Source organism: Panicum hallii, chromosome 2 (genome assembly GCF_002211085.1).
Source record: "Panicum hallii strain FIL2 chromosome 2, PHallii_v3.1, whole genome shotgun sequence".
Classification (NCBI taxonomy): Eukaryota; Viridiplantae; Streptophyta; class Magnoliopsida; order Poales; family Poaceae; genus Panicum; species Panicum hallii.
Window position 1 is genome coordinate 134,885 of NC_038043.1, and position 26,824 is coordinate 161,708.

Sequence of the window (26,824 nt, forward strand, 5' to 3'; positions counted from 1 at the left end):
ATATATATATATGTTTTGTGAACAAATGTACATTTATTTTATCAAATGAAGAAATATCTAAAATAATAATTGTGCATCTTGATGAGTTATACAACTTTGTAGTTGAAAATATTTTTATTTGAATTAATTTACTACTTCAAAATATGATTTGAAAATTATCTTTGCCGAGTGTCTAAACAAGGCACTCGGCAAAGAGCTTCTTTACCGAGTGTCTAAAAAAGACGCTCGGCAAAGACCGGCACTTGGCAAAGAAGCTCTTTGCCGAGTGCCCGAAAAAAACACTCGGCAAAGATCTTTTTTCCGGTAGTGATTAGAGCACGGGGGGAGGTTCAGAGACCATGATCCCAGCTGTCAGGCCCGGGCCGTATACCACGTCACCCAAAGGTTAAGGGCGAGGTCACAGATAACCTCACGCCCAACTGGTTGGACTCTCTGTCAGACGACTCTCTGGAGGCCCGCGGACATGGAGATCTCCTCGCAGCGGACCATGACGGCTTTCTGGCCGTTAAGCCGCTCCTTGGCGATGATCGAGGATAGGCGGCCGAGCATGTAGTGGAGTGCGTCCACCACGATGCGTTTAGCGCACACGCCAGAGCTGGACACCCTAACAAGAGGTACCACTATCCGCATATGCTGACAGCATGCATGCTTGGGGTAGAAGAATGCATTGCGAAGCTCATCTCTAACTCTGTGCTACCCGCAAAAAAAAAAACTCTGTTCTGTTGGGAGGAGCCAGCCCAACAGGGCAAGAGGCCCCGAACTGCGTCCTGTCGGGCTGGGCCGGGCCACTATAAATACTGTGCAATGTGATGCGACCCAGCCCATATGGATGACGGATGTTTTGCAAAATAACCCTCTCTCTCCTCCCTTGCAATTACGCCAGGGACCGGATCGGAATGGTCGTCCTTCCCGCCGCCGCGCCGCGCCGCGGATGCCATGCCGCGCCCGCCGCCGCTAGCAGCCCTAGTCACCCGCCACCCTCACCACCTACCCGCCTCCGCCTCCTATTCCTCAGCCTCCACGCTCCCCGCCTACCGCGCGCTCATCCGCGACCTCGCCTCCGCCGGCCGCCTCGACGACGTCGACGCCGCCCTCGCCTCCGCGCGCTCCCGCCTCGACCCAGACTCCCTCCAACCGCTCTACGTGGCCTGCATCCAAGCCTACGCCCGCGCCGGCCGCCTCCGTGCCGCCGTCGACACCTTCGAGCGCATGGACCTCTTCGGCAGCCCGCCCGCCGCCCCCGCCTATAACGCCATCATGGACGCCCTCGTCAACGCCGCCTACCACGACCAGGCTCACAAGGTCTACGTCAGGATGCTAGCCGCCGGCGTTCCTCCCGACGCCCGCACCCACACCGTCCGCCTCAAGTCCTTCTGCCTCACCGGCCGCCCGCACGTCGCGCTGCGCCTGCTGCGCACCTTGCCGGAGCGTGGGTGTGACTCCCAACCCGTCGCCTACTGCACGGTCGTGCGGGGGCTCTATGCCAACGGCCACGGTCACGATGCACGTCGCCTGTTCGATGAAATGCTCTGCAGGGATGTCTTCCCTGACGTTGCCACTTTCAACAATGTTTTGCACGCTCTTTGCCACAATGGGGATATCTTCGAGTCTGGGGCACTTCTCGCCAAGGCCCTCAAGCGGGGGATGTCGGTAAACAAGTTCACCTACAACATATGGATCCGTGGGCTCTGTGAAGGCGGCAGGTTGGGAGAGGCTGTTGCGCTCGTGGAAAGGATGGACTCCCACATTTTGCCAGATGTTGTGACTTACAATACATTGATGCGTGGCCTTTGTAAGGACTCCAAGGTCTGGGAAGCTGCACAATATCTTCGTAGGATGATCAACCGGGGCTGCATACCAGATGATTTCACCTACAACACCATCATCGATGGCTACTGCAAGAGGGGCATGCTGCAGGAAGCTACTGAGCTCCTGAAAGACGCTGTCTTTAAAGGTTTTGTGCCGGACCGGGTCACATACTGCTCACTGATCAATGGACTGTGCGCCGAGGGTGATGTCGAGAGGGCCCTGGAGCTCTTTAGTGAGGCACAAGCAAAAGGTCTGAAGCCTGACCTTGTTGTCTACAACACCCTTGTCAAGGGGCTCTGTCGTCAGGGCCTGATCTTGCATGCCTTGCAGATCATGAATGAGATGGTCGAGGACGGCTGCCATCCCGACATTTGGACATACAATATTGTCATCAACGGACTATGCAAAATGGGAAATATTTCAGATGCGACAGTTGTGATGAATGATGCCATTGTCAAAGGATACCTTCCAGATGTCTTTACCTTCAACACATTGATTGATGGCTACTGCAAGAGATTGAATCTGGACAGTGCCCTTCAGCTTGTCGAAAGGATGTGGACATATGGCATTGCCCCTGATGCTATTACATACAACTCAGTTCTGAATGGTCTCTGCAAAGCAGGGAAGGCCAAGGAAGTCAATGAAACATTCAAAGAGATGGTCATTAAAGGATGCCGACCAAATGCTATCACATACAACATACTGATAGAGAATTTTTGCAAGATCAATCAACTTGAAGCGGCTTCTGGGGTGATAGTCAGGATGAGCCAGGAAGGATTAGTTCCTGATGCGGTTAGTTTCAACACGCTGATTCATGGGTTCTGCAGGAATGATGAGCTTGATGGAGCATACCTACTGTTTCAGAAGTTGGATGAGAAAGGGTACTCTGCAACAGCTGATACTTTCAACATCCTGATTGGTGCATATTCTAGTAAGCTGAATATGGAAATGGCTGAAAAGATTTTTGATGAAATGATCAGCAAGAGCTATAAACCTGATCTGTATACCTATCGTGTTCTAATTGATGGGTCATGCAAGGCTGCAAATGTTGATCGCGCATATGTGCATCTGACAGAAATGGTAAAAAAGGGTTTTGTTCCATCGATGGTGACTTTTGGCCGTGTAATAAATGCACTCGCATTGAATCATCGAATATCCCAAGCTGTTTCTATTATTCACATTATGGTGAGAATAGGAGTTGTTCCCGAGGCTGTTGATACCATCTTTAGTGCTGATAAGAAGGAGATAGCTGCACCAAAGATACTTGTTGAGGAATTGATGAAAAAGGGTCACATTAGTTACTCTACTTATGAAGTTCTTCATGGAGGAGTGAGAGATACCAGATTAACTAGAAAAGCTAGAAAGGAAAAATGCATCTAATATGTTTACTTCACCACATCAGTACAAAATCATGGCAGTAAGCCGATAGAGCTTTGATGTACCTGAGCATAAGATCTTATTAATCCTATTAGTAGCTGTACACTATCACTTCAGGGCTTCTTTGTTCAGAATATGTAGACTACCTGTTCCTAGTTGTAGGAATACAAAGGTCCGACATTTCTATGTATGTATGAAGGCTCATGGTAGTTCAAGGTAATTCTAGGGAGCTGGATCATTATTATACTCCGTAGAGTATGCCATATTAGCTACAGTGTCTTTCCATTCTGAATATCTGAGTAAAGGCTTACTCTATGTGGCTGCTGATGGCAGGGCTGCAATGTTTGAAGTCAGTGTTGGAAGGTGGCCACTACTCATAAGAAATACTTGTGGAATTCTGAGTAATTTGGCCATTTCTGTGACTTGCTTACAGATCTCATGGGAAGTGCCCTCATCCCTCTCTATTGGCTTACTTAAATGCCGTCACACTCTGAGATACATAGTAAAACACTATCTTGGGACATTTCTAAGTTACTCTATATATTACAAAGACATGCTCAAAAACGTTGACAAATTTGTTGCAAGTGCTATTGACATAAACAATACTGACATGTTATTAGATCCCGACTCATTTTCTCAAATGCTTTCAATAGCCTGTTAATGCAGGCTGCTGTGCTCTTCTGACTGAGCTTGTGACAAGATTCTGAACCACCTCCTGTCTGTTGCTGTTGGTGCTTCTATATGTGTCATATGCCATTCAATAAACAAGAATGACAGGCATCCTCACATTAGTCACCATCAGTTTTTCAGACACACGACTGAGTGACCTTGGGAAGGAGGTTGAGTTGAGATGATGAAGCAAATTTCCAAGGCTCTACTACAACCAATGAAGCTGTATTCTCTAGTCTGTACCTGGCTGTCTGTTGTCACACGGATCAAGTGATACATCTCAGTGTGAAGTTATTCCATTAATTTGCTTTGTGCAACCTAACTGGTACTTTTCTACATGCTGCATGTCTAGCTCTACTAATCATAATAACACTCGTTTGTGCCTGTAATATCGCTGTACATGGATTATATTTCTAGGCTGGCTTGTATTTGCAAATGGAGGGATTGGTATGTAGTACCAACCTACTTGTCAGTTTTTGCCTGTTTGAGAAGGCATTCAAGATAAATTCCAATTCTATACAGACAGCAAAAATAACAAATATGGAAAATCTTTCAGCATCAAAAACAATAATCGTATTTTAATGAGTAAACCAAGTACAAAATGATTTCTTTTAGGGATGGACAAACTGAATTAAGCACAAGTCAGAATCAACATAATTAATTTAAACTACATGTACCAGACTGACAGGGAGAAGAAACTTTTATTTTGTTGACGTTTTCCAAGAAGACCAGCATGGCCACTTGAGCCTTCTTAATTAGGCGATGCTAATTGATCCTTATCAGCTTATGTCATGCCAGCAGAAAAGAGAAACAATGCTCAAAGGAAGAGAGCACCACATAGTCAACCATCACAACTCACCTACCAAACGTATGCCTTCACCAATAAAATATTGGGGTAGACAAATGCAACATGGGTGTTTTTGGAGAAATACTTATATATGCTATGTAATTGTTTTGTGCATTAGTGGTATTCAGTCAATGATGCAACTGATTTAGACTCCTCAGCTTCCTCAAACAACATTGATGATGGAATTGTCCCGTAACCCCCCCCCCCCCCCCCCAACAAAAAAAAACACGGACCATGCAATATAGTAATGTGTTGACTTGTTGCAAGATGTACTCAGAACCAGCTCTCTGTTTTTTCCCTTGAACGATAACTAGCCAGCTTTATAGTTAGTCGATTAAATATTGAACTTATTATTACTTGATTCACCTCTTCCCATGTTGCCTTGGGTCTGCAGCTACCAACTATTCAACTAATGTCATGGAATGGACACCTTGAAAAACAGGTGTTTTTGTTATTTTGTAACTTGTCAGCATTGGTTTCTTGAAATCTTGTCAGCATCGCCACTATCGACTGCTCATAAATCTCTTGTTTTTTCTGCATTTAATCTTGCATGTACTGTAAATTGTCTGTGGTAGAAGACGGCATCTATATATTTGCGATAAGACTCTCCTTCGATCTCCTAGAGTGAAAGAGCCCAATAGAATTTTGATTTTGGATTGGATTGAGAATTTAAACTTCAGCTAGTTTTAGTTCTCTTTTCTTGCTGCATAGTGTTTTTCCCCCCTCTGTTGGGCCCATGCCTTTGTACAGATTTCTCCTTCTTATTTATCTAATATAATACCGCAGTAGGGGATTAAAAACTAAAATCAAGGTCTCCAGGCAGCTCATGTCTAGTGGTGAGAAGGGAACCAACAGGACCCAACGGCCCTCCTGCTCAGCCTAGCTTTCATTGGTGCCACCTCTTCGTTCGGCTTGGTCTCCTCTCGCGTTCTCTGCTTCTTCTACAGATTGATTATATTTTTGTTTCAGTTCTGTCTATACCCTCGTAAGATAGAACCATAACTTTTTTTGGCTAATCTCTTGTAGTGTGCCTTTCACTCAATTTTTTTTTGTTTCATAATATCTGAATCGCAATCTTTGATTGTTCTTGCAGTATGTTCCCCTCCCTTGCCCATCTTTTTTTTTGTGTGAATAAAAAGGAACATCAAATTTATAGAGCACGAGCTGTTCATTGATTTGCCTAAAAGATGCTCAATCTGCTATTTTGGTCCGAAGTTTTTAATTTTGGGAGCTATTTTCTACTGCATGTCTTCTGACTTCTGATCATATACCTGCAGCACCGGACCTTGAGGCTTAAAGCCTCTCGCTCTTCAGAGTTCAGGAGCTGCTTTCAAGATGTTGCCTCTTGAAAATGAGCCTGGTCACTGAATTTTCTTGATTTTATTCTTTCAAGGAGGTTGAAGTGAGGGAATTAACGAGAATTAGAAGAGTTATGGGAGTTGTGCTTCTGGGTTTCTTGGGCCAGCTAATCAAACGGCGAGCTTCTCTGCGCTGGAAGCAAGCAGGAAGAGCATCTTACCGCTGCAGCTAGCCTCCTGATCTTTTTTTAACTTCCTGCTACTTAGATACATAATTGTCCTAGTCAATTCATGTACGTTTATGCATGAAATTTGATCTGTGGGCACATTTAAGGGGATGGCCACACATATCATACAATTGTTACAAGGCCTGTGTTCTGATGGTCTATGGAGGTATGCCATCTTCTGGTCTTTCAAAAGCGAGATGAATGGGTGGTAAGTTTATTTGTTTGTTTCCAGCACAATATTATTGAAATAGCATGCATGAAAATTCAAAGTATAACTCCAATTCTTATATCATCATAAAGAATAACTATTGCTCACCATACAATCTTCAAAAATGCTCAAGTAACTTCCCTCGGCTTAAATTCATGGTTGTAACTAGACCTGCTATGATTGAATGAGAACATTAGCCAAAACCTTATACTTGAAGTTGGCATGGAGCACGAATTTGGGGTATTAAGAAATTTCTGTTTGTAGCGTGCCTTCATCTTGCTCTTTATCTCTTTCATAATTGGATAAATATATCTTGCAGGATCTTGACTTGGGGGGATGGCTATGTCGATAAAGTGGTAGAAGACATACAAGTGGGAGATCTTTCTGCTGGCCCCACTGTTAGTAAGAATCAGATAGTACCATCCTCGTGCTACAACAAAGGCTATCCATTTTGCCCCATTGAGGCAGCACTGCTGAGAATGTCTAGCCATTTGTACCCTCTTGGAGAAGGGTAAGCATGCTTGCATACTACTCAACTTCTTTAAGTTAATGTTGAATGCACCTGTTTGTGACTAATTATATTTTTTTCCAAGTCCAAGATTATTTGCCTGTAATATTTCCGACTTTGACAGGATTATTGGTAAAGTAGCGCTTACAGGACAACATTGCTGGATTTCTGCCAACGAGCTTTGTTCAGTATCTATGCATAATGTGAGTTGATTTTACAGTTAGCTGTCCACATCTATGTAATGTTGATCTTGCATAGCACATAATGCGGTTTCAACATCTTATCTTTTCAGTACCGAGAAGACTGGCTGCTTCAATTCGCAGCAGGGATCAAGGTAACCGACTTATATTTTTCAGTTATTGCTAGCAATTTATGCCTATATTAAACACCTGTACTGCAAACATCCTGCTTGAAACTGATTTTAAGTATTTCTTACCTGTAGACAGTACTGTTAGTACCGGTGGTTCCTCATGGGGTTCTTCAACTGGGCTCTTTAGATATGGTATGCTCAGCTTGATTGATATTTTTTTTATATGATTAGTATCTGCCAACCAATGTTTTGTCTCGCTACATTGTCCTATCAACTGAGGAGTACCATGGGTTTAGAGAGTTTGAACCATTGCTGCAAAATCGGGATGCTTACTTCATAATGTTGTTGCCAATTCCCTTCCTTCAGGTTTTTGAAAGTTCAGCGTTGGTGGCACTCATCAAGGACTTGTTTCATGAGCTTTACGATGCTCCAGTTTCTCATCCCTCTTTATCTGTTTCATCAAGGACTTTGAGGCCACCTACTGCAACTCTATCAATCGATCATCCAGAAGTTAACTTGTTTGAGATCGATAGTGCTGCTCGGCTTTTGAATGATCATCTCAGTTCAACGCAGCCCCTTAGTACATCAGAGTTTCCAACAGTCGAAGATATCACTCTAGGCGCTTACAGAATTAGTCCAACAGCTCGGCCTAATAGACTGTTGGGTGGTAACGAAACCATGGAGTATGAATATTCCAATGGCTTTACCCTGACAGATATGGCACATGGATATCAAGAGAATACTTGTGGTGACGGCAGCACTGTTCTAAATAATGGTGTAGTGATTTCAGGTTCAATTCATTCAGAGTTTCACAGAGATCTCATGGCAATGTCCAGGGAAGAACACGAGCTCTTCATATGGCATAGTAGGTTGAAGCATACAACAAGTCCCACACCCCTTCAAGTGAATGGCAACAATGCTGACTTTTGCATGCAGCTTGAAACCAACAATTATGCAGAAATGTTAGTAGATACCATAATTGACCAGATTGGCCATACGTCAAACAGTGAATCTTCTCGCCCAACTGGTTCTCCATTTTCATGTGAAACAAAAATTAAAAAAGATCATGCGCCGAGGATGGATGCATCATCAGTTCCTGATATCCCTGGTGGCCAAGAACTTTCACATATCCCCATGAACGAAGGCTTCATAAGCTGTGCAACGACTGATGCTTCGCCTACAGAAATCGACAAGATCACAACTCAAGAATGCATAGTTCGAAATACACATGGGACAAATTCAGCTGAAATAAAAAAAAGATGCAGTAACGTTGAGAGTAAGAGGCTAAGACCAAGAGACAGGCAATTGATCCAAGATAGGATGAAGGGTTTGAGGGAGCTCATTCCAAACGCATCAACGGTTTGGCTTCTAACATTCTTTTTTCTTTTAAGCCTCCTTACAGCTGTGTTTGGCAAAAATGAAAGTGATAAGTGCTGATTACATCCAGTTGCATAAACAGTGCAGCATTGATGCTCTACTGGACAAAACCATAGCATACATGCTGTTCCTCCAGAGCGTATCCGAGAAAGCTGAGAAGGTAAGTTTCTTATATCCTGCCATATTGAGTCACAAAGTCCATGTAGTGTTTGTATTTTACTCATGCCTAATTTCTGTTTGGCTGCAACACTGAAAAAGACCCCGAATACGTCATCGGAAAACAAGGAGCCCCGTGATGAGGCGAAGAAACAACTTGAAAGCTGCCCGCTGAGAGTTGAAGAGCTTGATCAGCCTGGCCATCTTCTCATTAAGGTGACTGGTCTGCAGGCATGAGTTTTGTCATTGCGTAATTGAAAGTCTTCTCATCATGTGCTTCATCCAGATGCTGTGCGAGGACTATGAAGTCTTCCTTGAGATGGCGCATGTGTTGAAAGGCCTTGACGTGAGCATACTGAAAGGAGTGCTGGAGCATCGTTCTGCCAAGCTCTGGGCTAGCTTTGTCATCGAGGTACATCACAGACTCTCTTGTTTTCAACCCATTTTGGAGTGGTGCATCAAAGATCGACTATGTATTCTGCCGTGTTACTCGCAGGCATCGGGAGGTTTGAGCCAGATGCAGATACTGTGCCCACTGATGCATCTCCTGCACAGGAGATGGAGTTAGCATGTCTGCAAGACTCTGTTTACCTGTCATTTTAGTGTTTGTGGTTGATGTGGATTGGTTACGCAAACAACCTTAGACCGACTGTTTGCTTGGTACTCTACTATGTACAGCTAAATAAATGGATGAATGCATTTACATCACAATATTAAAACTCAAAATTCAATGCTGCTAAAAGGAGGTGCAAGCAGGAATCAATCGAAGTTTCTTTTCCCAATTCATCTGATGGCAGGATGAAATCATGAATATACTATATTTAGCTATCTGTAGAAAAGCAAATTTTGAACACATTTGATTGAGAGAGAAACAATCTGTCATAGTCACAAATCGCCAAAACCTCTTCGGTCCAGCAATCCCACCATCCCTAACGATCAACACATCAGAAGACGACATCAAGACATGGTAAATCCTTCATTTTTCCTGACAGATGATCATAGCCGCACATGCCAACCTGCAACCTACATTTTTCATGCTAATAACAAATTTACAACTTCTGCAAAACAAAATCATCAGGATACGAGATTATTCACAAGCTACGGAGACCAAATTGAATGGTCGCCAACTGAGCACCTCATGCAACTCCCATTCTCCACCATAGCATACAGATCCTGGGAAGCATAGAGAGGCAGCATTAAGCTACATTAGTTGACAGCTTGCACCTAACCAGCCATCTAAACCCTCCTCCGGGTGCGCCTTTCACTAGCCTCAACACTTTCAACTGGGGCCGCGCCTTCGTTCCCACAAACCCCTCTCTTTCGGTTAACAGATGCAGGATCATCGTCCACAACTGCCACAGTAGCTAACAAATCAGATAGAAGGGACGGGCATGTCTCCTCCAAGTAATTAAAGCCTTCTGTCTCCATAACAGCTGCAGACAACAAAAGCAACAGCATAGCATCAGAACTTCAGCAAACAACACCCATGGGCTAAAAAATGTAATTCAGTGAGAAGCAATGCACGTGTCAAAAGACAACAGAACAGCCTCCGGGGAATACTTGCAGAGTTGAGACCAATCTAAAAAGCACACAGAACAAAGGCCTCTAAAATGAGGTTGAGTAGATGATGATTAAACCTAGAATTATCATCTCAAGGCACACTGATACCAACTACCCTAAACATAGAGAACAAAAGAGTGCTAAATAACCTTTTGAGAAATTGAATGTGCCATTGAACTACTACAGATTCACCTTGATATCTCTTCACTAACACTTCATTTTTAGACCGTCAGAATGAAGGACCATCAGCAGATCCAAAGGGTCTTAAGACCATTCTGCTGCCCAAAATTATTATTCTTCCCCTCTACTTACAATGGAAAGCAGTTTTGAATTTCTTTTCCACTAACTCAAACATGAAGATATATTTATAGGGTCACATTCTTTAAAAACATGACGTGCCAGGTTACAATATACTTATAGGGGCATCAGGTTGTTTTTTAAATAAAAAATGAAGAATATGAATCAACTGTCAGTGCTATTGAATTCTGTACAATGTAACAACACATATAAGAGCTTGGTCATTCTTTTTAGGGTATTGGATAAAATTCATGCATCATATTATTCTTTAATGAAAAGTGCAAGGGTTGCAACATTTTCCACATAAACTTATCACCAATCTGCCAGTCAGAAACACCAAAAAATGGTAGCTATATCAATCCAATCACCACATTCAAGCAAGTAAATAAAGGCGTCGTACTTGTCTATTATGGCAATCATACTACCCCAAATATACAACGATTGCACACTTATTTCCTGCCAGCCTAACATTTCAACCTGTGTTTCAGGGCATGTTTCCTTCCTAAATATGTGCACTGGCTGTTATCTACACTTGATTTGAAAACTACCTTCCTGACTATATGGCTTCTTGTTGTCTCTAGATCAAAACTAGGATAAGAAAATTGACCTATTAATAGCAGAGCTCTTATTCTAAACCCTGTCATTATAGTTACCTAAGCCATAGGAGAACATCAATCACACAAATTACCCAGTAAGAACATCGCAGAGTAGGAATGTATATATATAGGCAAAATCTAAACTACACAATAGCTGCACCTGTATATCTCACAATATACCATGCTTTAGATTGATATATAATTTGAAACAGCCAAGAAAATAACCTTCCAGATGCGCAGAACTTGATAAACAGAATACACACAATGCTGTGTGCCACAAGCAAAATCATAAATATACAGTATGCTTCATATTCCAGAGAAAAAGTCATACCTCCCAAATTTTCACGAACAGCAGCAAACTTTAGACAGGAGGACTTCAGCTCAGCACAATGGTGCTGTTCAGCTAGGGCTAAGGTTGTCGCAACTGTTTCAGGAGTCAGTTCATCACATAACTTCGCTTCACACAGGATACGCAGCCGGTCTAATCCATATCTATCAGCTGCCGCCAATAGATGCTGTACCACTACTGTCGATGTCCACATCGAGACAGATCCAGCTAGTTCATGAATGCTAGGGAGTTCATCAGCATATATGAAGTTCACCATTGCCTGCATTGGGAGGGGGAGAAAGAACATTACAGTAAGGGATACTTTCAATCAAATAGCAATGCATTGAAATTTTTTTTTCAAAGTAAAAGGTTCAACACGTTAAGAAGCTAAGAAGCATTATAAGACAGAAAAAACCAAGATTAGTTCTAACAAGAAGAACGCCAAGACTGATTACATCCTTAATTTATGGTGCAAAAGCATAATCAGAATGCTTCCAGTTTAAGCGCCAAATTGACATAAAAATTTATCTGCCTAGCTTATGCATCCCTTCTGAATATAAGTTAAACTACAGCTTCAAACAACAGAGCAGTAGCGTACAGAGGACATATGTTGGAGAGTGGAGCGACCTGAATGTAGCCATTACCTTGAAGACAACAGGCTCCACATCCTCCACGACAACTCTGCGTAGGTCAGGCTTTCCAATAGGACCAAAGAACTGGGCTTTGAAGACCGGGGAGCGAGCAGCAAGAATCCACTTATGTGCTCTGACTTTCTCGTCACCCACTTCAAAGGTTATGTCACATCCAATGCCGAGGCTGAGCAGCTCCTTGAAGCAGCGGCCCATGTCCGATGGTGGAACATGAATCTGGATGTTCTTTGGTGTTTCTATACGGTTCTTGACAACACCCACAGTGCAGTTCATCACTAGGCAATCATTCTTTAAGAAATCGGATGTTTCCAAGAGTGATCTTCTGTAGAATCGCTTGTAGCCCCTGAAATGGAAAGGATAACAAGAATAATCAGGGAAACAAGATATGCTAGCTAAGGAGGGGTGGAAAAGCTATCATGTGTTACGAGGAATGATATGAGGTAATTGGCGTGGGCAGTGGCAGAAATAAACTGTAGCCGAGTTATTTTAGTTGGCATACGACTTCCTTTTCTTGCAGGCTAGAAAATGGCAACCTGATCCCCATTACCTCCTGACCTTAGCGACATTAAGTCAGTTAAGACGGGGCTTCCTTTTTTTTTGCCGGCAGGAAAATGGCAAGCGAAGCAAGACTGTGAGCCATCCTTGCAAGTCATCTGCACTGAATCATGGAACCCCTGGTTCCTTGAGTGACTGGCATGCTTTGATTCGTAATCCATTGCCCCATAACTTATGCAGAAAAAGTAACACACAATATTCTGTTTGGTGCAAAGCAAAAGTACATCATGGTGAGGGCTACCCTTTTCATTCCTCCCCAATAACCAACGTTGGTTGCAATTAATCTAGGGGGCTGAAATCGTAATCTGAAGCATATATAGGGTACAATGCGGGTGAGGGAGGGATGGTACCACATGGATCCCCTGTACTTGAGCGTGTAGGGTCCGGCCTGGAGCGCGCGGTCGAAATGGGAGTGGACCTTGTGGCGGGCGCGGCCTGACTGGTCGAGGAGGGTGAGCTCGAAGAGGGCGCGGACGTCGGCGCCGTCGGAGGCGAGCGCGACGAAGACGGAGACGTAGTTGGCGTTGTCCTCGGGGTTCTTGCCGTCTGGGTAGAGGTACACGGCCCAGTGGTATCCTCCGACGGCGAAGATGTCGCTTGCGAGGTAGCGGCCGGGGCCCATGCCCTTGGCGAGGGAGAAGCCCCTGACGGTGAACTGGTGCGAGCCCCGCACCGTCTCGGTGACGGAGCGCGACCACGAGGGCGGCTGGGGAGGCGTCTGCGGCGGAATCGCCATCGCATCCGGCGGTGGCGTGTGTGCGTGCGTGTGTGGGGTGGGGGAACCCTAGGGAGGGGAGGGGAGGGGAGGGGAGGGGGCGAGTGTAGCGTGTCCTAGGCTGGCTTGGCGGTGTCTACGAGGGGCTCCGGGTGGCGGATTCCGGCCGGTCGACGGCGATGAATTGACGCCCACCGTCGCCCTCCTCCCCTTTGCCTTCTCGGAGTCGGCTCCGCCGGCGCGGAGGGGGTGGGGGATCGGGATCGATTGGGAGGAAGAGGAAGGGAGCAGTTTTCATGCTGGTCCTCCTCTAACGCCTTTTTTCTGTTTATAGGGTCCTCCCCGCCCCGGGGTCTTTTCTGAAAGAAACACAAGTTCTTCTCCATCCCCATTCCCCTCTCAATTCCCAACAGAAGAGAGATCCCCAATCCTCTGGAGCCAATGAATCGGGCGCAGCGCAGCAACCAGGTATCTGCCTCCGCTCCGCCCGAACCCGAGCCCGATCCGAGCCAACTTCAAGGTATGCGCTCTCAGCAAACCAACTCCTACTCTACTACAGTACCCAAGATAGCTACGATTGGTAAGGTTATTGGGAATCATCTACGATCTGAATCGGAGGCCAAATTGTTTCTCTGCTTCATTCATTTTCGTGAATTCTACCACCCCTCCCTGCGCTAAAATGCAGTAATGCCAAGGCCCGATGATCTCTCAGTTTGCTTACGCCCGATTCAGTAGCCCCACACCGATTCACAAACGCTCTCTAGTGATCATTCAGAAATCTGGCGTATTGCTTTTAGAGTACTAACTATGGAGCAAAGCACATGCACAAGACAAGGCTGATATTGATGTTGAATTCTCAAGGATTACTGGCACATGAGCTTAACTGGAAGCAAGCTGTTGGGCAGCATTCATGTTAAAGCAAAAACTTTAGATCTGTCTTGTGTGGTAACGCAGGTTGAGAGAAGCAGCATGCCATCTTTTGGCATGTGAGAGGCTCTGTAAGCAGCAGCACGGCAGCAGCATGTCCAAAAAACAAAACCTGAGAGGAAGCAATGCTTACTAGGTATCGTTTTATGTGGTGGCGTCTGTCGCGATATCAGTTGCATTTTGGCTATACTGCAAGTGACAAAGGGCCCATTTGTTTTAACTCTTGAGTTGACGATGGAGCAGCGCTAAAGATGTTTGGGTCTGCTAACTTGGGTTGATTTCTCGTTTGGCATACACAGATGCATCCAGGGGGGTATGGATGCGTGTCCCATGCTTTCAAGTTTTGGGGGATGATCTGATGAGATGTGAAGGCCTGACAAGCCATCTGGTATGGGTATGGGCATGGGTATGGTTTACAAAGGGCCTCATGCAGCCCAAAGGCCTCAGCAACCCCGGGTAATGTCAGGTTCAAACAACAAACAGGATTGGAATAATCTTGTGGGCTAGTTAATGCGTGTTGCTGTCTTGTAGTTAATCTGGGTTGGCGCAAGCCAAGGCAAAGAAGAAGGAACATGGAGATTATATTATTGCAAGAGGATGGCTGCAATTGTGTTGGTTTAATTTGTGACTGGATGAATTTGTCTGCGTGCTTGTTTGTTTGTTAAATGAGTAAGAGATTACAGTGGACAGCAAAAAGGGGATGGAAAGAAGAAAATAAACGAGCCCCTCAGTTTGGTTTATGTATGTTTTATTGAAGGTCAACTGCAACTGCAGTGCAGATGATGCATGGCAATGGCATGCAGGATAATAAGCTGATAAGCAGGCATGTTCATCGATGACCATGATGGATCGGAGATGGCTGTCCCCGCCTTACCCACTGATTGAAAGAGTTGAGAGAGATGAGATGAGATCTGTGTCCAATCCATCGCCATTGCTGGAGCTGGAGGCCTCTGGAGGGGATGAGGATAAAGCAACCGTCCAGGTCCAGCACTCTTCTCTCCCTCCCTGAAGGGAAGTGACCCACCTAGATCTCCCATCCTCTCTCTCAAGCAACCTACTGAGCATGGACCCTCTCGAGTCCGCCTAGGAGGTGATTCCTTTTCCTCATTCCGTTCCATTCCATCCATATCAAGAAATAAAATAATATCAATCCTAACTAGAATTTGCTGCTCTTCACCATGCTTGCTAGGTTGTTTGGAACTGACAGACTACCGCAAGGGAAGAGCCCTAGATGAGGAGAAAGAAGGGCAGCACTTGTGTAAATTGTTAGGAGCTGATCTCTTAGCTTTCTTGATGTCTTTTTGCAGAAATCTCGTGATGGAATGTCTGACTGATTCCACTGTGGGCATTTGTACATTGCTGGGCATTCTCGTGGTAGGTGCCTTGACGCCCGAAACTATGTAAACCAACTTTTAAACTTTTGAATTTTGGCTGAGAGGGCCTTTGGCGAGGAAATTTAAAGATGCCTGATTGTTTCTAATATTGGGGGAAATGGGAAAAGAGGTTCAAATGAGAGGACTCTAATCATGCTGGTGAGTGGAGGCACCGTAGCCGCTGGGGCGTGGGTTTCATGCAGTCCGACCAACTTTACTCAAAGCGCGTTCCTTCGTAACTTGCATTTTCTTTTTTGCCTCAATTGTAGAAACGGGTTGGGTGAAAGGGATTTTGAGTGGGTATGACGCCGGTAGCCCCTGAGTGAGGCCCGACCCCCAGTCGTGGCTGGAGTCGGGCGTCACTAAAAGAACAACAGAGTGAAAAGAGAAATTCTTCGCAGCATAGCTCGACCATTCAACATGAAAATTTACATAGCTTGGAAACTACTAAGGGTAAAAGCGACGTAGTTGTTCGATGTTCCAAGCGTTAGTGAATATTTCGCCCTCAGGGGTTTGTAGCTTGTAGGTGCTTGGCCGGAGCACCTCGGCGATGATGAAGGGCCCCTCCCAGGGCAGGGAGAGGTTGTGACGGTCCTTGCTGCTCTGGATGAGCTGTAGCACCAAGTCGCCAATATTGAACGCCCGACCCCGCACTCGGGGGCCGTGGTACTGTCGCAGCGCCTGCTGGTACTTGGCCGATCGAAGAAGTGCGACATCGCATGCCTCGTCAAGCTGGTCCATCGCATCTTCGAGGGACGCCTCTACTCCTTGCTCGTTGTATGCCTTGACCCTGGGCGCTCCATAGTCCAGGTCAGACGGGAGCACCGCCTCGAACCGTAGACCATGAAGAAAGGGGTAAAACCGGTCGCCTGACTGGGGGACGTCCTAAGGCTCTTGGCTACCCACCGTCCAACGAACTTCTTCAAGCGATTGAAGATTCTAGGCTTGAGCCCTTGTAAAACCATGCCGTTCGCGCGTTCGACCTGCTCGTTCATGCGAGGGTGCGCCACGGCGGCCCAATCGACTCGAATGTGGTAGTCATTACAGAACCCGAGGAATTCCTTTCTCGTAAACTGCATACCATTGTCTGTGATGATGGAGTTTGGTACTCCAAAGCGGTGGGTGATGTTGAAGAAAAATTCCACGGCCTGTTCGTACTTGATCGTCGCAATCGGCCGGGCCTCGATCCACTTCGTGAACTTGTCAACGGTGACAAGCAGGTGCGTGTATCCCCCCGGGTGCCATCCTGAGGGGGACAACCAGATTAAGTCCCAGACCACGAACAGGCCGAACTTGTCTGGAGTGCTTGAGCCGGCAGGTGGGTCCGCCGAGCGTAGTATTGGCACCCTTCATAGGTGCGCACGATCTGCTCGGCATCGGCAACCATCGTCGGCCAGTAAAATCCCTGGCGGAAAGCATTCCCAACCAGGGTTCTTGGCGCGGCGTGGTGCCGGCAGACCCCGCCGTGGATGTCCTTCAGCAGTTGGTTACCTTGCTCGATCGGAATGCAGCGCTGTAGGATCCTGGTGTGGCTCCGCTTGTAAAGCTCTCCTTCGACGATGACAAAGGACTTAACGTGGTGTGCGAGCCTCCGTTTGGTGGGTAGGGAGCACCTCGCAGAGGAGTAATCGAGGTAAGGCCATCTCCGGTCAATCCGAGTGTCGGGCTCCGCTGCCGGCTCCTCGTCAAGTTGCATGACCTCGGGGTCGAGTGGGGTCGGCGGGTGACCAGCCCCCGAGCCCGAGGCCGGCGGGTCGCCCTCGGCCCGCCCTGGCTCCTCGTAGCGGATCGAAGGTTTGTGCTGGTCGCTGGCGAAGATGCCAGGCAAGACGGCTGACGGCTCGACGCCATTTTTGCCAGCGTGTCGGCTGTCTCGTTGAGTCGTCGCGGGATGTGGTTGAACTTAAGGCCATCGATCTTATCCTCCATTTGTCTGACCTCCTGGCAGTAGGCAGTCATCTTGGGGTTGAGGCAGCTCAACTCTTTCATGACTTGGTCGACGACAAGTCGAGAGTCACCTCGAATGTCGATGCGCAGGCTATTGATGAGTGCCTCGTACTCAGCCACGTTATTGGAGGTGGGGAAATGAAAGCGAATCACGTACCTCATGCGCACGCCGAGTGGGGAGATGAAAACCAGGCCCAGGCCGGCTCCTTGCCTCATCTGCGATATGTCGAAGTACATTGTCCAGTACTCCTTGTCGACGGCTGCAGGCGGCATTTGGGTCTCAGTTCACTCCGCGATGAAATCGGCGAGTACCTGGGATTTGATAGCTGTCCGAGGGGTGTATGAGATCCCCTGACCCATGAGCTCGAGGGCCCATTTCGCTACCCTCCCGGTGGCATCCGGGTTGCGCACGACCTCACTGAGAGGGAAAGACGCGACCACCATCACGGGGTGCGACTCGAAGTAGTGCTGTAGTTTCCGTTTGGCGTTCAGAACAGCGTACAACAGCTTCTGGATTTGGGGGTAGCGAGTATTGGCATCGGCCAGAATTTCGCTTACGAAGTACATGGGGCGTTGCACCTTGAGGGCATGCCCCTCCTCTTCCCGTTCCACAACAAGGGCCACGCTGACCACCTAAGTCGTTGCTGCGATGTAGAGTAGGAGCGGCTCTCCATCGGATGGTGGGACCAAGATCAGGGCCTTTGAGAGGAGCGCTTTGAGCTTGTCAAGCGCCTCCTGAGCCTTAAGGGTCCATACGAAGCGATCGGTCTTTCTCAGAAGCCGATAGAGGGGGAGACCTCATTCGCCGAGGCATGAAATGAAGCGACTGAGGGCTACGAGGCACCCCGTGACTTGTTGAACCCCCTTGAGGTTGTGGATCGGGCCCATTTTGGTGATGGCTGCGATTTTATTCGGGTTGGCTTTGATGCCACGCTGGGAAACGATGAAATCTAGCATCATGCCCCTTGGAACCCCGAAAACGCATTTCTCAGGATTGAGGCTAACGCCTTTCGCTCGGAGTCTAGCGAAGGTTTGCTCTAGGTCGGCCACCAGCTGGTCGGCCTATTTGGACTTGACCACGATGTCGTCCACATAAGCCTCGACGGTTTGTTCGATGAGGTCTCCGAAACATCGGAGTATGCAATGTTCGTACGTGGCCCCCGTGTTGTTCAGACCGAATGGCATGGTGACATAGCATTATGATCCGAAGGGGGTGATGAAGGAAGTCGCAAGCTGGTCGGATTCCTTCATCGCGATCTGATGGTACTCGGAGTACGCATCAAGGAAGCAAAGGGTTTCGCACCCCGAGGTCGAGTCGACTACCTGGTCTATACGAGGCAAAAGAAATGGATCCTTTGGGCACACCTTATTGAGACTCATGTAGTCAACACACATTCTCCATTTCCCACTCTTTTTCCGTACAAGAACAGGATTGGCCAACCACTCGGGGTGATACACTTCCTTGATGAATCCGGCCGCCAAAAGTCTTGCGATCTCCTCGCCGATGGCCCTCCACTTCTCCTTGTCGAAGCAGCGCAGGTTTTGCTTGACCGGTCTGGAGCCTGGCCTGATCTTCAAGGCATGCTCGACGACTTCTCTTGGTATGCCTAGCATATCCGAGGGTTTCCATGCAAAGATATCCTTATTGGCACGGAGAAAGTCGACAAGCGCGCTTTCCTATTTGGAGGAGAGCGTAGTGCCGACTCGAACCTTCTTGTTCGCGGAGTTCTCAGGCTCGATGAGAACCTCCTTCACACCCTCCGCGGGCTCGAAGGATCCGACAGCCCGATTGGAGTCAAGCGCCTCCTCCACGGTTTCCTCCATGATGGCCTCTAATTCCTCAGAGGCGATGACCGTTGAGGCGAGCTCATAGCTCTCCACCTTGCACTGATAGGTGCGCTGGAAGGAGGAGCCAACGGTGATGATCCCGCGAGGGCCCGGCATCTTGAGCTTCAGATAAGTATAATTGGGATGGCCATGAACTTCGCGTAGTATGGTCACCCCAATATGGCGTGGTAGGATCCGTGAAAACTGACCACTTCGAAGGTGAGGGTCTCTGTCCTATAGTTGGTCGAATCCCCGAATGTTACACGCAGGTCGATCTGCCCGAGCGGTATCGCCTGCTTTCCAGGCACGATGCCGTGGAATGGCGCTCCGGATGGTCGAATGCGCGACCGATCGATGCCCATAGCATCCAGGGTCTCTGCGTACATGATGTTGAGGCCGCTGCCCCCGTCCATCAGTACCTTGGTGAGGCGCTTCGTACCGATGATTGGGGTGACCATGAGTGGGCACCTCCCCGGTTGCAGGACGCTACTCGGATGGTCGGACCGATCGAAGGTGATGGCCGATTCCGACCACCGGAGAAATGCAGGCGTTGCCGGTTCGGCCGCGTAGACCTCCCGGCGTGTGAACTTCTGGCGGCGCATGGACTCGTAGGTAGCTGGGCCTCCGAATATCATGAGGCAGCCATCGGGGTCGGGCAAGTCGTCATCCTTCCCCTCGGTGTCGCCTTCCGTCGGCTCGGGCCTCTTCTTCTGCTCCCCCTTCCTGGTACCTCTAGACAGGTACTTGTTCATGAGAGCGCAGTCCTTATACAGGTGCTTGATGGGGAAGGGGTGGTTCGGGCACGGCTTCTCCAGCATCTTCTTGAAATGATCGGGGGTCTCCCCGCTGGCCCTCATGCCTCCCTTTCGGTCGGCCACGGCTAGGAGGGAACCCCCGCTGTTCCTCTTGTTCTTCTTCTTTCCTAGGCGGTTCGAGCCGCCCTCGCCGGCACTCTCGTTGCGCTTCGTCTTGCCCTTGGCACAGTTGAAGATCGCCCCAACCGCCTCCTTGCCTGAGGCGTGGTTCGTTGCGATGTCAAGGAGCTCCTTGGTGGTTCGCGGGCTCTTGCGCCCCAGTTTTTGAACTAGGGACTCACAGGTGGTCCCGGTCAGGAAAGCCCCAATCACGTCAGCGTTAGAGACGTTGGGCAGCGCGTTGCACTCCTTGGAGAAGCCCCGGATGTACTAGCGAAGAGTTTCCCCCGGCTTCTGTCGGCAGTTCTTGAGATCCCATGGGTTCCCGAGGTGTTCGTAAGTGCCCTAAAAGTTTCCCAAGAAGATTTCTCTCAGGTGTGACCAGCTGTGAATCTGGTTGGCTAGCAGGTGCTCGAGCCATGTCCATGCCGAGTCGGCCAGGGACAAGGGCAAGTTGTGGATGATGAAGTCATCATCGACCGCTCCTCCTCCCTGGCAAGCGAGCCGGTAGTCCTTGAGCCACAAGGCGGGGTTCGTCTCCCTGGTGTAGCTCATGATGTTTGTCGGGGGGGGGGGGGGTACCGTGGCGGGAACGGTGCGCTGCGGGTGCGCGTGCAAAAAACCCTAGGACCCTGTGGGTCAGGGCTCGGGCTTCTGTCCTCGCTACTGTCGTGGCGCCCACCATGATGAGGGTGATATCATCAGATTGCCGCCACTTGGTCGTCCTCGTGCCCACGCCTCCGGGCGTTGATGGTGTGGCGTGCGTCACAATCGGCGCGGAGATACCCCCAAACGGGGACGTTCGCGGGACCCTCCCCCTCGCGTGGGGCTTGGTGGACACACACGTCCTTGACACCCTGCCTCGCAGGAGGGTGCGAGCCCGCATTTTTCCCGCTTCGCCGACACATCGAGCTCTCAGCCTGTTGTTGCGCTACGCGCTCGATGAGCGTGCGCAACTTTTGGTGAGCGCGGCGCCCCTCGGGCGTCGCTTGCTCCGGGAGCCCTTCCAGCAGGGCCGCGGCGGCGGCGATGTTCTGGCCTTCTCGGGCGAAGCGCGGGGAACCCTCATCGTCTTCGAGGATCCTCCAGTTTATGTCGCGGGCGGTGGCGCGCGAGCCCTCCGTCCCCACGGCGTCCGATCTCTCGCTTGAGTTTGGCACACTCCTGTTCTATCTGAAGGTGCGCCTCCTCGAGCTCCTTCTGCCACTCCTGCAGCTGCTCGAGCCGCACGGGTGGTGGGGCTTAGTTCCTCTCCCTGACCCCGTCATTAGGGCAACACGGAGGAGTTTGCCCACGATGAACGTCTTCGACACGCCCTTCGGGGACTCCCGCCATGAAACACTCCCGCGAGGGGTGGTGGCTCCCTCCACTAGAGCCAGAGTCGGAGATCGCCCCCGATTTCCCCGTAAGGAGATCATGGAAGAATTCTGAGACATAGTCCGTCATTCCCATGAACTCGCCGTCTGTGGGGGTCAAACCAAAAGGCGTCGCGGCAAGGCGATGCGCGTCCCCCGCCGCGTTGCGCAGGCCAAAAGGAAACCTCGTCGGGACGCCTCTGGCCGGAATCTCCGGGGAGAGTGGTTCTCCCCCGGAGAGCTACTTCATGATGTTGGCGAGCGAGGAAAGAACAAGGCGCAAGTCCTCCTAGGTCAGTCGGGAACCCAAGAAGATGCGAAGCTGATGCCCCAAACTCTCGTAGTCGAAGTCGAGGGGACCACTAACCCAGGAGGCGCGATCCTCTGGGGCGCACAGCTGCATCCCCTCGAAAGCCTCAACAACGGGGCCGGGGTTGGCTGTGCAGGCAGGGCGGACAGAACAGGAATCTGCTCTAGTCCCTCTCTTGCAGTGACGATGAAGTCTAGGCTCCCGAAGCGCACGAGCGCACTCGGGACCCATCCTCCGGAGTGGTTGGCCATCCGCAGCCTGAAGAGGTCAACGAGACATGCACAGGGCCCCATCCCGGTGCGCCAACTGTCGGTGTTTCGGACCGTGGACTAGTAAATCTCATGATTGCGCGTCTGGTCTGGATGGTGAGTAAGAAAGACACGAGAGTTTATACTGGTTCGGGCAAAATGTCGCTACGTCTAGTTCATGCCGCTTGTGCTCTTGCACTAGGTTTGCAGTAGGGGTTACAAACGGGCGAGAGAGGTACTGGGCTCCCAAGTATCTGATGGAGTGCGTGTGTATAAGTGTGAGTCTGAAAAATTTTTTGTCCCCCTTGCCGAGGGGTCTCCCTTCCCCTTTTATCAGTCAGAATGAAGGGAGTGGATACAAAGGAAAAAGAGAGAGAGAGAGAGGAAGAGAGAGAAAAGAAGTCCCCAGGATGACGCCGCCTCTCCACCCCTTCACATGGCCCTGCTAGCCCTGTAGATGACGACGGAGGAGCTCCCATGCCGTGCCCTGGTGCGACGTGCGGCATACGCCCCAACGGAACGGGCGGCGCGGGTCTGTCGGGCTGCAGTACGAGCGACGCGCACCTCGTCGAGACGGACTACGTGAGCCCCTCGGTGCGTTTTACGGCTTGACTCCCGGTGCGGTGGACGGCCGGGGCCTGCCGTAGTAGCCTGTCTTTTCCGAAGGTCATGTCACTGCACATCCTTACCTAACCTTACGCCAGAGATTCGTCCTCCAACGTGGCCCGTCACTTCGTGAGGTCCCTGGGGCCCACGCCTTTGGGGCAGACGTGCCCGTCCCCTCACCCTTAGGGGTTGGGCGAGGCGGACGCGCACAACCGCCCATCGTTGGGGTCGAGCGAGGTGGACCCGCCCGATCCCTTACCCTTGGGGTCGGGCGAGGCGGCCGTATCCTTATCCAGTGCTTCTTGTTGGGCTGTCGTGCCTCTTCTCCTAGTGGGCCGTTCTGCGGCCGTTTGACGGCCCAGCTGGCCCAACCCGTGCACTTTGAGGGAGCTAATCAATCAACCTCCTAAGGAGCGTTCTTTGGGGAATCCATGATATTTGCCCCCGACAGGTAGTTAGACCTTCAAGCAGCTTGGTATTTTTGCCTTTTGACTACACTAGAATTTTCTTATCTGAGAGCTTCGAGCTAGCGAGCTGGCCGAATTTTTCTTCTTCTTTAGGTTTCTTTATTCTTTCTATTTTTCTCTTTATCTCATTTTTATCCTTTTTATTTTTCTTTCTTTTTTCCCTTCTAATTCTCTCTCTATACTATTCTTTTAATTTTTCCCTTTCTTTGCTTTTTCTATTTTTCTTTCAAACCTCACGTAGATATTCTTAAGTCACTTAATATTATGTAAATAAATAAATTTTTTACATTAGAACTATTTGTAACTGAAGAATAATTCATGTCAGTTTTCATTTCACATGCAGATTCATTCATAAATTTTTTTCCTTTATTTCTCCTTTTCTCTTCATTTCAGTAATACTAATTTTTTTTTACTTTTTACTTTTTTTAACTAACTTGTTAACTATGTTATAGAATTTATGTAAGGTGTGGCCGTATCCGTAGAGTTCTTTTATAATTTATTTTCTTTATATACTAACTTGTTTAGCATGTGTATACATGCTCATAAGAATATTTTTTTCGATGTAGATGTATTTGTTCTTCATGTACAATTATTCGTCTACGGGTTACTAATTTGTTCGCAATGCCAAATTATTTGTTCGCTTTGTAGACTGAATTGTTCAACTATGTTGACTCTTTTATTCGCAATATTTATTTCTTACTATTTATCTCAAATGTTCATGATGTTTAATATTTTGTTTGTCATACATTATTATTTATTCGTAATGTTTAATTATTTTTTCGTGTTGTTAAATTATTTATTTTCAGGATTCAAAATTAATTATTTAGTACTAAAGATAATATTTTTAAAAAATATCATACAAACATAGACAAGCGTGGTCTTATTTTGAAGATCTTGTCGTAAGAAAGATAATGGTGCAACCCAAATTTAATTTGGATACTCGTACAATTTCTCTCCTCTTTTATTGGCACTATACATGCATGCGCGCTATATTGGTGGACCGATGGCCCATCTAATACTGCGCTTTCAAGTGATGATTTACGGAACCATCATCTCAAGCGATATATAATCGCACCCCCCTTTCCCCGCCGCCACTCCCTCCCCTCCCCTGCCGCCACCTCCCCTCACCATCACCGTTGATCCTGATCCGTTAACCTGATCCAACAGATCGCTCCGTACCGGCGGTGACAGCGTTTTTGACCCGGCGGTGGCGGTGAAGACCCTCCTGTGCAGTAGTGATGGTTACAAAGTGTGGATTAGGGAATAACATGCAAAGGTTGGTGGAGAGCCGACTGTGCAAATGCTTATCTATCAACTGTCACTGTTTTGCCCTTCTGTGCTATACATTGTACGAAGGTACGTATGCACATACATTAATAAAGTTGGTGGTGTGAGGGTAAATGTTGTTGCGATACGACCAACAGTAGCTTGTAATGCAACAATGCGAATGAATTAATGAGGGGAATATACATATATATAAGTAATAACAATTGTTGTACAATTGTGATGGATGGATCGTCGATGAGCACAGTATGGTGTAGTTGAGACTTTGATGCAAAAGTACATACACTCATTGTATAACTGTACCTGCTTGGACACATGGACTACGGATCACTCATAGCTGTATGCATATAGATGGATCAAGAGTACAATGCACTAAAGAAACATACAAGCAAATAAGTTGAAGCCCCCTGCTGATAGCAAGACATCAATATATATGCATGGCCATGGCCAGCAGCAGCATCTATCTATCTATCTATCGTGTACTTGCATACGATCGGCAAGTTCTTTCCATTATTCATCACATTATTAATTAATTTCAGGCCCACGCACTTCGTAGTACTGCAGACATGGAGCGAGACTGTGCTACCTGCTTGCCGCTGCAAATTAAAGAAGGTGCACGCAGTAGTGCAACTCGATCGATCCACATGCATGCTTGCTTGCTTATACGGCAGATATATACATGATTATTTCATTGGTATTATATTGGAGTACTACTTGTGTTTTGCATTAATTGGTCGACGCTCGATCAGCTTTGGCCGTAGGAAGCTGGCCGTTTTCCTGTAGTGCAGCTCGGCCTTGATCGTCAAAATCAAATGGGTGATCGTCGATCGATGGAAGAGCGAGAGAGCGAGGTAGCTACAACCCAAGGCTCAGATCACGCACATTCACACGGTACGGCAGAGAGGGAGAGAGACAAGAGTAAAAGTATCTTGTTCTGGCTGCGTCCAGCCCAGCAGGCCCCATGGATGCGCATGATCCGTCCATTGATTGATGATACTATATAGTCTCCGGTCGGTCTCATGTATGCATCGTCATGAGAGAGAACTCAATGAGATCGATATATATAGTAGCGGGAAAAAGGAGACAAAGGTCACAAGACCAAGGCATCACACAAGCATCTATCTATCAGCTTTATTTATTATGACTCGCTCAGGAGACTAATTAATAAAAAATTATCATCCATCTCATATGTTGACCCATCGATCCGCGATGATAGAGACAGACAGAGTTAGTTGAATTCAGTGACGTACGCTATCTGGTGCCTCATCGATCAGACAAGTGAAGCGACAAATCAAAGGCCAAAAAGTGGTGATTGAGTAGTGCAAGCTATCACACATGCATGTACTACATACAAATTATAGTGAGATATATAGTACTACGATACACACATTTCGTTTGCTTTTCCCTTTCTCTCTCTCTCTCAATAGCTTGAAGCTTGTTTATTTACTAAATGCCCGCTCATCATGTATGGTGAGTGGGAGCCAATATATGCAAGAACATGAATTTGGTAGTAGCTAGGTAAGAATGAGATTTGAAAGCGTGCTAATCGTGCACACAACCTCAATACACATATATAGTCATCATCATAGTCGCTAATTAATAATAGCTAGCGCCAGAGAGAAATACTCACTACCGGATTTAGACCCTTTGCCGAGTATCTGGGACACTCGGCAAAGCCCCGATTACACTCGGCAAAGACTTTGCCGAGTGTAACACTGTTCATCTAATAAGAAATCAACAATTATGAGCTGATAGATATTTACTCGTCAAATCTAAGATCCTGCCGGCCGATTGACAGAGACACACAGTCAACATTCCTGAAGCTTGACAGTCCATTTTACTGACTTAGCTTGCTCATGATGCATGGCATGTATATATACTAAATATATTATTTGATATACTTGTGTTCCTGCGGATGTACACATACGCTAGAGAATCTTATCTATCATGGCTCGCTCCTAAACATGTGCATGCATACATAAGTATGGAAAACAATTGAGGAATGTGAAATTGTGATAGATTTTAGTTAGTTTCCAAAACTGTTTGCTGCTCCCGGGCGAGCAGCTAGCTAATATTGTG

At 47.8% G+C, this 26,824-nt stretch overlaps 3 protein-coding genes and 1 long non-coding RNA gene across 10 annotated transcripts; 3 read left to right on the top strand and 1 right to left on the bottom strand.

Moving 5' to 3' along the window:
* The first annotated feature begins 839 nt into the window (after positions 1 to 839).
* LOC112882513 (putative pentatricopeptide repeat-containing protein At1g74580) lies at positions 840 to 4,291 on the top strand. Of its 5 annotated transcripts, none has more exons than XM_025947590.1 (3): positions 840 to 3,402; positions 3,520 to 3,587; positions 3,840 to 4,291. In XM_025947590.1, exon 1 carries the CDS (start codon positions 937 to 939, stop codon positions 3,187 to 3,189), a length of 2,253 nt encoding a protein of 750 aa, XP_025803375.1. In that variant the 5' UTR covers positions 840 to 936; the 3' UTR covers positions 3,190 to 3,402; positions 3,520 to 3,587; positions 3,840 to 4,291. The 5 variants fall into 5 exon arrangements, with proteins under 5 accessions (XP_025803375.1, XP_025803377.1, XP_025803373.1 ...); XM_025947592.1 differs by having other exon boundaries at positions 3,989 to 4,291; XM_025947588.1 differs by having other exon boundaries at positions 840 to 3,587.
* A 1,122-nt stretch (positions 4,292 to 5,413) lies between these two features.
* LOC112882514 (transcription factor EMB1444-like) lies at positions 5,414 to 9,512 on the top strand. Its single transcript, XM_025947593.1, has 11 exons — positions 5,414 to 5,617; positions 5,980 to 6,435; positions 6,755 to 6,946; positions 7,068 to 7,146; positions 7,236 to 7,277; positions 7,386 to 7,445; positions 7,620 to 8,612; positions 8,713 to 8,790; positions 8,889 to 9,002; positions 9,073 to 9,198; positions 9,283 to 9,512. Exons 2-11 carry the CDS (start codon positions 6,338 to 6,340, stop codon positions 9,352 to 9,354), a joined length of 1,854 nt encoding a protein of 617 aa, XP_025803378.1. The 5' UTR covers positions 5,414 to 5,617; positions 5,980 to 6,337; the 3' UTR covers positions 9,355 to 9,512.
* Positions 9,513 to 9,751: 239 nt separating this feature from the next.
* On the bottom strand, positions 9,752 to 13,733 carry LOC112882515 (BTB/POZ and MATH domain-containing protein 3). Its single transcript, XM_025947594.1, has 4 exons — positions 13,123 to 13,733; positions 12,212 to 12,560; positions 11,571 to 11,847; positions 9,752 to 10,219 (listed from the first exon to the last, which is right to left on the bottom strand). Exons 1-4 carry the CDS (start codon positions 13,506 to 13,508, stop codon positions 10,023 to 10,025), a joined length of 1,209 nt encoding a protein of 402 aa, XP_025803379.1. The 5' UTR covers positions 13,509 to 13,733; the 3' UTR covers positions 9,752 to 10,022.
* A 132-nt stretch (positions 13,734 to 13,865) lies between these two features.
* On the top strand, positions 13,866 to 15,869 carry LOC112882516. 3 transcript variants are annotated; one of them, XR_003226678.1, is made up of 4 exons: positions 13,868 to 14,007; positions 14,442 to 14,550; positions 14,714 to 15,504; positions 15,604 to 15,869. It is a non-coding gene; the product is annotated as an uncharacterized LOC112882516 (long non-coding RNA). The 3 variants fall into 3 exon arrangements; XR_003226677.1 differs by having other exon boundaries at positions 13,866 to 14,007; positions 14,442 to 15,504; XR_003226676.1 differs by having other exon boundaries at positions 13,879 to 15,504.
* Positions 15,870 to 26,824: the final 10,955 nt, after the last annotated feature.